This window comes from Magallana gigas, chromosome 7, assembly GCF_963853765.1.
Source record: "Magallana gigas chromosome 7, xbMagGiga1.1, whole genome shotgun sequence".
Taxonomy (NCBI): Eukaryota; Metazoa; Mollusca; class Bivalvia; order Ostreida; family Ostreidae; genus Magallana; species Magallana gigas.
Genome location: NC_088859.1, coordinates 8300740 through 8314268, shown reverse-complemented (window position 1 = coordinate 8314268; position 13529 = coordinate 8300740). Strand labels below are relative to the sequence as shown.

The 13529-nt window shown below is 34.4% G+C and overlaps 1 protein-coding gene across 6 annotated transcripts in view; it reads left to right on the top strand.

Moving 5' to 3' along the window:
• LOC105325110 (receptor-type tyrosine-protein phosphatase epsilon) overlaps positions 1-13529 on the top strand; it is an 82161-nt gene that overhangs the window by 56807 nt on the left and 11825 nt on the right. For all 6 annotated transcript variants that reach the window (XM_034456031.2, XM_066067354.1, XM_034456034.2 and 3 more), the window contains 8 exons: positions 4076-4155; positions 5140-5176; positions 6362-6459; positions 6963-7094; positions 7737-7885; positions 11161-11296; positions 11480-11629; positions 12594-12693. In XM_034456031.2, the coding sequence (XP_034311922.2) occupies positions 4076-4155; positions 5140-5176; positions 6362-6459; positions 6963-7094; positions 7737-7885; positions 11161-11296; positions 11480-11629; positions 12594-12693 (882 nt within the window). The remainder of the gene's footprint in view (positions 1-4075; positions 4156-5139; positions 5177-6361; positions 6460-6962; positions 7095-7736; positions 7886-11160; positions 11297-11479; positions 11630-12593; positions 12694-13529) is intronic.

The window sequence follows — 13529 nt, the reverse complement described above, 5'->3', positions numbered from 1 at the left end:
CAAATTTGGTACAAAGCATCCTTATGGAAAGGGGATTATAAATTGTTAAAATAAAGGGCACAGCCCTTTTCAAAAGGGAGATAATTGCGAAACAGTGAGTATAGGGTGCATGTCTTTAAAAATCTTCTTCTCAAGAACCACTGCACCAGAAATGCCAATATTTACACAAAAGCTTGTATATATAGTGAAGATTCTAAATTGTAAAAATCGTGACCCTCGGACCAAAACTGGGGCCCCAGGCGGGGTTCAAAGTTTAACATAGAAATACATAGGAAAATGTTTAAAAAATCTTCTTCTCAAGAACCACTGCACCAGAAATGCCAATATTTACACAAAAGCTTGTATATATAGTGAAGATTCTAAATTGTAAAAATCGTGACCCTCGGACCAAAACTGGGGCCCCAGGCGGGGTTCAAAGTTTAACATATATAGAAATACATAGGAAAATGTTTAAAAAATCTTCTTCTCAAGAACCACTGCACCAGAAATGCCAATATTTACACAAAAGCTTGTATACATAGTGAAGATTCTAAATTGTAAAAATCGTGACCCTCGGACCAAAACTGGGGCCCCAGACGGGGTTCAAAGTTTAACATAGAAATACATAGGAAAATGTTTAAAAAATCTTCTTCTCAAGAACCACTGCACCAGGAATGCCAATATTTACACAAAAGCTTGTATACTAAGTGAAGATTCTAAATTGTAAAAATCGTGACCCTCGGACCAAAACTGGGGCCCCAGGCGGGGTTCAAAGTTTTACATAGAAATACATAGGAAAATGTTTAAAAAATCTTCTTCTCAAGAAGCACTGCACCAGAAATGCCAATATTTACACAAAAGCTTGTATATATAGTGAAGATTCTAAATTGTAAAAATCGTGACCCTCGGACCAAAACTGGGGCCCCAGGCGGGGTTCAAAGTTTAACATAGAAATACATAGGAAAATGTTTAAAAAATCTTCTTCTCAAGAACCACTGCACCAGAAATGCCAATATTTACACAAAAGCTTGTATATATAGTGAAGATTCTTAATTGTAAAAATCGTGACCCTCGGACCAAAACTGGGGCCCCAGGCGGGGTTCAAAGTTTAACATAGAAATACATAGGAAAATGTTTAAAAAATCTTCTTCTCAAGAACCACTACACCAGAAATGCCAATACATACACAAAAGCTTGTATATATAGTGAAGATTCTAAATTGTAAAAATCGTGACCCTCGGACTTAAACTGGGGCCCCAGGCGGGGTTCAAAGTTTAACATAGAAATACATAGGAAAATGTTTAAAAAATCTTCTTCTCAAGAACCACTGCACCAGAAATGCCAATATTTACACAAAAGCTTGTATGTATAATGAAGATTCTAAATTGTAAAAATCGTGACCCTCGGACCAAAAATGGGGCCCCAGGCGGGGATCAAAATTTAACATAGAACTACATATAAAAAATGTTTAAAAATTTTCTTCTCAAGAACCACTTCACCAAAAATGCCAATACATACACAAAAGGTTGTATATATAGTGAAGATTGTAAAAATCGTGACCCCCGAACAAAACTGGGGCCCCAGGAGGGGTTTAGATTTTAACATATATAGGAAAATGTTTTAAAATCTTCTCAAGAACCATCGTGCAACTGTTTGGGATATTACTATGCATACATGTACATCCTTAAATAATGTAGATTCAAAAAATTGTAACTCCCGGACAATTGATGGGCACCAAGAGGGGTTCAAAATTTAAACATTTTAAAAAACAAAGGAAAAGTTTAAAATGTTCTTCTCAAGAACTACAATGTTTTAGTTAGTGGAATATCTATGCATGCATCCTTCGCTTATGTAGATTCCTAATTCGTAAAATCGTGACCCCCGGACCAATAATGGGGCCCCAAGATGGGGTCAAAGTTTATTATAGAAATATAAAGGTAACAGGTTAAAAAATCTTCTTCTCGAGAACTACAATGCTTCAATTTGTGAGATTACTATCATGCATACAACCTTGGATATTGAAGGTTCGACAGTTTTAAAATAGTGACCCCTGGACTAATACTAGGGACCCAAGATGGGTTTAAAGTTAAATGTAGAAGTACCGGTATATATGGAAAATGTTTAAAAATCTTCTTTTCGAGAACTACAATGCATCAATTTGTCAGATAACTACGTAAGCACCCTCAAATAGTGTAGATTCGAAATTATAAAAGCCGTGACCTCAATCTAATACTGGGGCCCCAAGAGGTGTTCAAAGTTTAGCATAGAAATATAGAGGGAAAATGTTGAAAAATCTTTTTCTAGGGAACTATAATGCTTCAGCTTGTGAGATAACTATGCAAGCATCCTTAAATAATGTAGATTCCAAATAATTAAAACTTAAGCACTGGACTAATACTGTTGCCCCAAAAGGGGTTCAAAGTTTAACATAGAAAGATATATTGAAAATGTTTTTAAAAAGTTCTTCTCGAGAACTATAATGCTACAGTGAGATTACTATGCAAGGATCCTCAAATTGTGTAAACTCTAATGTAGTGGAACCAAGAGTTATCTTTCTTAATGTTCTGTACAGTCTGAGAGTTATTCCTCTTGAAGTGGAACTCTTCTACGTTCAGTTTTTCAGGTTGTGTACGTGCGGTCCCACCGCAGTGCTACACATTTTCATTCCTATGTTACTATTTATGTTGTTCAAGCCAACCATAAACCTCGGACCATTACTGGGTCCCCAGAAAGGGGTTCAATGTTTAAAATAGAAAAAGCATATGCTACGAAATGTAATGTTACAAGGAACTGCTGTTCAGGTGAGCGATGTGGCCCATGGGCCTCTTGTTTTGATCAAAGAATTTATCTCTTTTTTTTCATTTATTAGATAAACATGTATAGATTACTGAGTATCAGTGGTTTAGGATGGTATAATAACTTCCTATATATTAGTTTTTATAGGTGACAAAGGTTGATGAATATGAGAAAGAATTAAAAAAGGTTCTTGTGAAAAAAATACCATGATACGGTTTAATCTTGTTTGATAAATTGTACCTGTTAGATGGATCATTGAAATCTGTCTATAACTATATCTCACTACTTTTATTCCATAAAAATGAGTCAATGGTATAATTCCCAAGTGTAATTTTGATTTTCTGCTATATATAGTCACATTACACTTGGATTTGCTAATGAAGCTATCTAATCATATCATGTACACATGGGATATGCTTTTCTCATAAATGTCATTGCATTCAGAAAGTTTTTGAACAGTTATGATACTAATTACAAAGTGTTTTTTGTTAAAAGATTCCAATTATTATTTTTAATACCTTATTCAAAGGTACATCAAAATCAAGCATAAGTTGCATTTCTTTCAGTAAGCTTTCTCCAATAATTCAATTGGCAAATAATCAGCAAGATATGATTGCTTTTCTGGAACTGCTTATGGCAAACAAACATATAAAAAAAAAAATTTAAATTAATAAATCTTTGTATTGATTGGTTGGGTTTTTAGTGGACAAAATGCATGGAATTTAGGGCCATTTCTTTAACAATTTCAAACTTCAAACTTCACAAGAGCAGTATGTACAGACTTGACTGTAGCCAACATGGCACCTATATGGGGTAGTTGGGGGTAATGACACAGTGTGTGTTTATTTAATTTCAAGTATTGTGTGTCACACCCTGACAGCTGTGTCTGCATGGTTTACGTCAAACGCAGCACTACTGGTACTACTACTGTAGAATTCAGTACTATTACAGTGAACGTGCTATATATATATAGGATTCTCACACTTTTGTCTTGACTTTACGTATATATATTACATGAGTTTGAACATGATGACTGCAGACTTAGATTTTCTTTTACGTATTTATAATCATAAATGGGTTTCACACTTTTTCTTGTTTTTACGTATATATTGCATTTATATATTTGGGCAGAAAGCTAAATTTGAATTTCATTAAGATCTTCTATTTTTGGTCTGATACTACATATGGTTGATCCATGTTTCGGAATGATTGTCACCTGACATCATGCTAGTCATATAGATATGGTTGACACCTGGGTACCTCCTCAATGACTGTATCTTGACACCCCTCTTTGTTTCAGATGACCACTCCCGGGTTGTTCTGTATGATATACCGCAGGATGAGGGCTGTTCAGATTACATCAACGCCAGCTTCATTGATGCAAGTAACACTCCAAGATTGACATTCGCGCTATCAAAATAGCTGTGGCATGATATCTAGAATCATAAGCTATAGAAATTTTTAAAAAGCTGTGTAAAGAGATAATTCCTACGATATTTCAACTCACAAATACCAATTTAAAAATCATTTGAAAATGTCATATTTCAACTCACATATATAGAAATCTTATTTTAGAAAAAATTCTATTTTGTGAAGTATTTTTGGAAATTTTATCATAATATCAGAAAATTTGGTATGAGGGAGGAAGAAAAATAAAAAATTTGGCTTTTGATGTAATAGATAAAACATTTTTATGATGTGTCAGATTATTTGAGATATTGGACAATATAATCTAGATCTGATTTAAGAGTGCAGTAAACATTTATTGTTTTCTGAATAGCAATTAATATTTTTACCAAAACAATTCGTAGTTGTGAATGACTAGTTTTGCTTGAGAATCTATCAATCTTGTATAAGTCAAGGATGTTAATACCTATACACGAGTATGCATGGGTACTGTATGTTAAAATTTAAGATTCTTAATATTTTTAAAATTTTGAAAAATTAAACCATAATGTTTTGTAATGAAATATGAACTAAATGGTATGAAAAATATGCTAATAATGCCAGATTAAAACAGGCATGCAGGTACAGGTAGCTGTCAGTTTGTTTGGCTCTGATTCACAAAAGACTCATTTATTGCAAAATTTTATCTTAATTCACCATGCGTTTCTCTTGAATACAAACAGAAATGATAAAAGTAATATTATTCATTCTATGTAAATATTATAGCTCAAACATAATAGATGATTACTCTCCATTTCATGTGTTCTGGTGTTGTTACACTGCACAAAGCAGGAATCTGGAGCTATGGTCCATGATCCCTGTAATAGAAATTATCCGATCTGATCCGACAAGCTGAAACTCGATGGTACACTGTACCAACCTTATCTTAATAGCCGTTTTTTATTTTTATTTTTTTAGGGTTACTGTCGAGCGAAAGAGTACATAGCAACCCAAGGTAGGGAGCAGCTGTAATTACGATTTCTCTCCCCACTCCCAGGCAGTCATTTCTCAGGCATTTAGTTGTCCACTCCGTGCTGTGTTTTGTTTGTGCAGTTGTGTTTTAAGATAACATTGTCGGGAAGTCTGCAGGACATTTGGACGGGAGATCGGTTAATTGTTCTGTCATGTGACTATCGGGAGAGATTGCACGAGCCCCAGGCCACCGTCATTGAGGACTACTGCTGCTGTCGTAGCTTTCCATCTAAAATGATTTCCTAGTCTGAGTCTGTCTAGAGAATCTTGATTTTATTTCCTCCTAATTAAATGATGCTTTCTGCATTACTCAATGTTGACAACTTCCTGGATCAAAAGTTATGCATCCACCTGATGCAGGCTCTTTATTTAGACCTGTAGAAGTTTAGTACTCACTTTTAAAAATTATGTAACTTAGTCTTGCACACTTCAGCATGCACAAGACTGCATGTAACATATGCTTTATAAGGTCTCCTTTATACTTATCTTGAAACTCTGATTACACAGGGTGTTGTCACTGGTAGAATTAGAGTATTGTAGGCTTATATGCCTTATGTCATTCTTGCATTAATTCCAGTTGGGCTCTCTGTATCAATTGCTGTTGCATAATGCTTTGATATTTCAGATAACATCATGTTTAAACCTAGTACATAATGGGGTTTTTTTTTCATATGAGCGGTATATATCAAATGATCTACTGGTAGTTTTTCATTTATAATAATTTTATATCTCCTAAAAAGCTCTCAGTAATAATGCTTTAAATCAAAAGAGTAACAAAATTTTACGTCTCTTGAAAAAATATTTTAATCCTATATGAAGTTGGAAGATTTTTAAACTTGTTCTATGAGGAACTAGTCAGTACTAAAGAGTTGGATAAAAGTACTTACCATACTGTGGTTTTATCAGAATACATTGTACATTGAATATTATATTTTTGTGGAATTCATTGTTGGCTTGATTCGTGAAATGTAATGTTCATTGGGGTGCAATAATTAATAACATATATCGATAAGATCATCGTCCATGAATTTACATGTCCTTAAAACTGTGTTTTTCACTAAATCTATAAAAATGAAACCTCAGTACACAAAACACAAATTCACAGTTAACTTTAAGGCCCCTGACAACGTCTGTGTTTGATACCATGTTCATTGTCTGCATGTTGTAGGACCCAAGCAGAAGACAGTTCCTTCGTTCTGGAACATGGTGTGGCAGGAAAGGGTTCACTGCATCGTCATGGCAACCGGTCTGTTTGAAAATGCTAATGTAAGTATCCATCAGTTTTTAGATATCTATAAAACCATAATCCCACCGAATCAATTTTGATTTTACTTAGAAATGATGGATTTGGAATACTTTTAAACATACAGTATACATGTACTTTGATTATTCTTAATATCTGATTAAACGCGAGGAATTTATATCCGTGTAAAATCGCGAAAAGCACCCCTCACGGATTTTAAAATCTCTCCATTATTTTCTGAGAGTTGGGAACTATAAGAAATGTGGATAAATGTTCTGCATTCGCGATTTTATATTCTCACAATTTGATACAAAACAGTGGGATCGAGGAAATAAGTACACGCATTGTATAAGGAATTTACAGTATTGTTTTGAATTGTCTTAATATTTCACTTCAGTTTCTGAAATAAAACCTGGTGATAAATGAATAGTAACCTTAAGTTTTCCAGAGGGTTTCAACAGTGCCAAAACCAAGTGGGTTTTTTTTTTCAAGTGAAGATCTTTAAGAAAATTTCTGTCTTTTATAGCAACAGTGTGACAAGTACTGGGGGGACGTATTCAGCATGCACAAGTACGTCAAACATGGAGACATCCACATCTGGCTGGAGTCCACCATGGAGATCTCACAGTTAACAATCCGGACCATCCGGATACAGAGGGTAAGTCATCTCGTGTGTACCTATGTCAAGTCCTGGATAAAACAATTACATACTACGATCAATTGGAAAATTGGAAAATGTAATAAAAACAAGAACGCTTGTGTTTGGCCTTGTAATCTGTGTATAGAGCTCTGTTTGATGTTTGGTTTTTAATTGCTTGCTCACCAGGTTCTTAAAAAACACCAGTGTAGTGATATGTTTTGAAAGGCATCAACCAAACATAACCGAGATATTTTCTGTGGGTTTTTGTATAGATAAGTAATACATCAAATATATGATATAGCTGATCTCTGAATAAGCAAATACAAGACCATGGTACCCTATCTGCCGTGAAGTTGTCAGATGTCTTGGTCTTTACATCTGCACACTTCCTCATTCCCTCACGTTCAGCTCCCACAGTCCTTTAGTGGTCCAAGCCAAACTTGATGCTGCATCCTGGCACTGTACTGTGGCCTAGATTAGGCCTTCAAGCTTTAGGATGAGAGTAATTTCTATCCTGTGTACTTTATCAACGATTCTTTTGTTCTGAGACATAACCCAATTTATTGATACCAAATTTCAATGAAAGTCTTTAATTACACTTTATTTGACAAGCAAAACGTGTCATTAAATTGTTAATAGAACTGCTAACTATTATTTTAGGAAGGGGCCCCTGACCAGCGCATTGTTAAGCACTTTGAGATGATTGGCTTCAATGACGAGGGTACAGACGCTGGGTTTGTACTGGATTGCAGACGGAGAGTTCACGACTACATGCTGACTGCCGACGGCCCAATTCTTGTACACTGCAGGTAACGTTTTCATGTATAATTAGTCCAGCTAGGGTTCCATTGCTGAATGACTGTCTATGATTGCTACCAATCCTACACAACAGGAAATTATGATTTTCAGCCAAAATAGAAGAAAACATGCATTGTCGCTTTTGTTGATAAAGGTGCATAAAGGCAATCATTTTTACTCAGCATGTACGGTAGAATACAAATTAAAACCTTTTATTGATGAGATTGCAAATAAGTTTAGAGTGCTTCTGGTTTCCTTTTAGAGGTCTAGATGTTATGTACAACATCTCATTTAAACGTCATCAACAGTTTGAATTTTTAAAGGGGGGCTAAACTATTAGTAAACCAATTTTTTTAGCTTATTAAAAGTAGAAAAAACTTTTCTTTCCCTCCACATTTTTAGAAGTCATTTGAAGTTTGAACATGGACTGGATGACTTTATAGATACTTTGTTTCATTACTTTTTATAGATGTATACTTGTGAGATTTGATATCAATATCTGAGGACTTAATTACAACTGAATATGTTACGCAATAATTTTAATTCTCTGAGAATTAATCTAGTGACATAAGAACACAGTGTAAACACCCTGTAATCGTGTAATTAATGAAATTTTTAGTGTTATTCTTGATAATATTATGGAATAATGCAGTAAGATAACAATTGGACATCTTATTGATCGATAAACCCCAATACCTTTTCAGGGAATCCGCCCTGATTTCTGTCCCCAATCTGTATAATTCAGTTACATAAAGATAAGAGGATTTCTCTTCTCTGTACTCATTGTCTCAGAGACATTCATAACAAGAGGTAGAGAATATTAGAAAGAAAGGAAGATTACTGGAAATATTTTTTTCTCATTACAAAACCCTGATAAACCTTTCTTTGTTGTCAATAATGGCCTTTTTATGTAAGACTGCGTTGCTAGAAGTAGATTTGTGTGTTTAAACTAGCGTGCCCAATCCCACAATGATACAAAGAGATCGGTATTCTGCGGAGAAGTGATCGGGATGCTGAATGTTGTATGTCAGATGAGGAGCCGTTTAATCGTGGGATTTATGATGACTTATGTCCACAGACGGGGCTGCTTAATTACCAATCAGAGGGATTTACAGGTCCTTGTCATTTAACTCCATTTATCTCCAGTTACGAGACAGTCTCGTGATCTGGTAGTCTGTGACTCCGTAATATTCGCTAATCTATTATGATTAAAGCTGATTAGTTCAGGAAGACATTTTTCATGATTTGGCTGTCCCAAATAAATTACCTTTCTTTTTAGCTCACCTTTACAGGTATATGCTCTGAAAGTCATGGTATCTCAAAAATAATTTTGAAGTATCATCAAAACTTTAAAATTAGCTTTCCTATAGTGTTTTTGAGCTGTGACCCCCAGGAGTGTAAGGAAAGGGTCACTATGAGGACTGAAAATTTTAACAGAAATGAGTAGAAAAATATCCTTTTGATGATAAAGAACATGGAGGATTCAAGTTGAAGCAAGTTTGTGTATGGAGGTTTCTAGTATGTTGCTAACATAAAGATATTTTTGACATGTGAAAGTGATATGCAAGCAAGCTTATCAAGAGAATTTCCATACTCTCTTCCAGCTAAATTCTGTGTCACATTTAGCATATTAATATTTGATACATGTCAAATACCACACTTCCATGCCCAAACTATATTCCTTCATTATAATAGAAAAATAATGGGATTTCCTGTTTGAACCATAGATCAGGTCAGCTTTGCAGCAAATGAACCTCTTGCTTTAATTTGCTAATGTTTGATGGCTAGGATATGCTATAATGGTGAATCATATGTTTATTGAGTCCCACCACAGTTGCAGGGGGACTGAATTATTGATGAATCAATCCATTTCCCAATGTCATTGTCATGTAGAGACCATGATAGCTAGGTAAAAACATTGGCTCAAATCACGTGTAGGACCGTACATGTCAATTCCATATTGAACTGGCGACATTGATTGGCTTATTTGTATCTGTCCGCTGATAGATTGATAAGAATTCAGTTTTACTAATATACACATTAGTGACCATGCAGAGTTCTTGTATTAAAAAATATATGGAATATTGATATTTGTTTGGGTTACTTTTACATGTAATAGATGATTTATTTTCTTTGTTATGTGCCCCTGCAAAGAAAGGAGGGCATATCACTGCTGTCCGTTTGTTGGTCTGTCTGTCGGTTGGTCGGTCTACCAACAGTTTCCATTCATTTTCTTAGCAGAGGTTGTACATGCTGAAATGAAAGCTAGTATTCAGATTTATCATAAGAATATCTGGGTCAAGTTCGGTTTTGGATACAATCAAGCAATTTTTGGCAGAGTTGTGCCCCTTGGACTTTAAACAATACCAACTATTTGCAGTTTCTGCGTTCATTTTCTTTGCAAAGGTTGCCCATACTTAAATGAAATTTAATATACATGCAGATTTATCATAAAAATATATAGATTAAGTTCAGTCTTGGGTATGGACCAGCAATATTTGACAGTGTTATACTGATTCAGAAATGATATTTGGTAAAAAAGATTTATCATATTAAGAATATCTGTGACAAGTTATGTTTTGGGTACGATTAAGCAATTTTTGACAGAATTATGCCCCTTGGACTTAAAAAAAATTCTAATAATTTGCTCTCCTTTCTTTATCTCTGCAAATGTTGAACAACTCAAATGTTGAACAATTACTGATATATTCTGAAAAACATGTTCTTGCCAAATATGTAATGTAGTAAATTTGTGCACCTATAATTTTAAAACTTAAGCGTATTGACATGTACTTGATAGGTTGATGCATTTTGGATAATAACGGTAGATGATTTTAAGTTCAAAGGGTCAATTTCACATCTTTACATTTTTTGTTAATTTAGATTGAAGAAATTTTGTTTGTACACTACTGTATTTTCAGAACAATGACAAAGTTCCTTGGTTTACTAATTGACCTTTGTCCTGTATCAATTTCTTTGACCCTTAAATTATTGAAATTGACCTCTTATAGCCATCTGACAAGTTATGAAGTTTCTATCTTAAAAGCAGTTCTAATTCAAACGAGAAGGCTGTGGTGAAAGAGAAAGATAAACCAAATCAGATAAACAGACCAATAACCCATATGTTACCCATTCTTTGATCTAGCTTCAATATACATTTATTAACTTGATAATAAATTGTGTATTTTTACTTGTTCTGCACATGACTATAAATTTACTTTTCATATTTTGTACATTACAGAGAGGATAATTGGTGAAATAACAGTATATATCTCTGATTTTTCAGGTGTGGAGGGGGTAAGACTGCTGTGTTCATTGCGGTGGATTACTGCCTGAAGGAGCTAGAGGCAGAGGGCCATGTAGACGTGTACAGCGCTGTTCTCTATCTCCGAAAGTTTAGAAAAAATATGGTTCGAACCCTGGTAGGCAATTTCATACCATATATCACAAGAAGAAAATAAATATTTCCATTGACTATGTACTTTAAAATATTTGTAATTGCTTAGAACAACTTTTAAAGTTAAAATCTTTAAAAAAAATTGTGTTTCATAACGTTGAGCTGTTGAGACAGAGTTTGACCTGATGTGTGGTGTGTATTTTGACAGTTTCAGTACCGGCTTGTGTACGAGTGTATAGCCATGTATCTACAGTGTGGTATAACAGTGGTGTCCGCGGTCAAGTTCCCAGGCGTAGCCTCCAGACTCGCAGTCAAAGACCCCAGGACCAGGATGTTAGGCTTTGAAAAAGAATTCCAGGTACAGGGTTTGAAGTTATTCCCATCTTTCTGTGATTGCTTGTATAAGCCTAGTATGGTTATGTTTCATTGTGTCTCATATTGATGTTTATGTAACACCCGATGCTGGAGGGGCTGTTCTATATTATTACGTTTTTCAGGAATATTTCTTCACCTGCAATCAATTAGTTCTCTGTTTTATAAATTAAGTTCCCGTGTGGTCTGTAGACTCCTCATGGTTTTCTTTCTATGAAGTGAAATAAGAGACATGACATTGCTGTATCCCAGGTGATTGCAGCAAAGTAATGACTTGGTTTTATTTCATTGAAATAATGTGAAAAAGAAATTCTAAAAAAATGAATTCAGTTGAAATAAGTAACTGATGAAACTGACACATTTTTTTTTTAAATTCAAGGTTTCATCAATCTGATTATAAAATTGTCTGTAAAATGCTATTTTAGGAATGAATTCAATAACTACTTGTACATAATTTATATGAGTATGTTCAACTGGGTGAGAGCATAATGTTCTAATATATGAACTCTTAATAATTCTGAGAATTTTTTATAATTCTTAGAAATCCCTATAATCCTTATAATATCTCAAATTTGTCCTCAAATAATAGAATATTGTACACAATTTGGTTGTAGGGTCGTACAGATTGATTTATTTAGGTCAAAGTAATTGTGCCGTAGGCAATTAAGCTATGAATTAATTATCAGAATTTACTCCCAGTAGTCAGTTTAAACATATTAAGCTGGTGTATAAATCTTGTATTCTATTTAAAAGAACTCTGAAGTTGCAGAAAATTAGATTCCTATTGTTTAAATACACACAATACAGTGTTAATTGCTAAATCACATCTTGCAGTTTCCTTTGCAAGTAATACTTTTCTAATGCAGGTACAATCATGTATATATTGTATGATTTACTTATATATTTTTCTATAGACTTCAACGACTAACAGTAATTAGGTGTATTTTCAGTCTCTGAAGTCTCAGGTAACCAAGTTAAGCATTGGAGACTGCGCGGGAGGCCATCGGTCAGAAAACCGCAGCAAGAGTCGCGACATCATGCTTCTACCACGTAAGTTTGTGGTCCTGTGTGAGTGTAGTCATTAAGTCTGCAGGTCACTGGAATAACAGTAATTGATGGAGACAACAGTGAGAGCAGAGTATATCTTTTCCTGTAGGTTTGATAATGATGATGAGATCTGTGGAATCCATTGATGAACACCTTTAAATTTTGTTACTCTTTCGGTTTCTATCAACATATAATTGATTTGCAGGCAAAGTTGACACGTGTCACATATGCTATTTACCTGGTGATTGCTGTAGGCTCACAGAATTGGTTACTGTAATTATTTACTTAACACATTGTTACCCTGAAGTAGTATTATGTATCTTATCTTATATCTTTATTTCTAATGAACCAAGTCAGAAGCACTTTTAAGTGCATCATCAGATTTGAGCCTACAGAAAGGCTGATGAAAGTTTAAAATTCTATAAAACGAGCTTGAAACATTGTTCATCCATTCAAAGGTGTGTATATGTAGATACTGAATAGAGGTGATAGTTATACAGTGAAATGCATGTATACTGTATATAGCCTACTCCGGATATATTGAAATTCAGGGGACCATGCAAATTATTTCAATATATCCATATTTCAATATAAGCGAAATTGACTGGCGTGAAGCTGCCATTTTTTTTTAAAGCTCAATCCCGATGTAAGCATAGAAAACCAAACCCGAACAAATTATTTGGTCATCATTTTCTATTACAGTGATCAGATTACATGGATATTAGTCCTTGAAAGTTTGATTAAAATTATATCCGTAAGTTTTGTAAGTTTCATTTTGTTACTATCTTAAACCTCATCATAATCTCCGATCGCATTCTTTTACGTTTTAGAGAAAAATC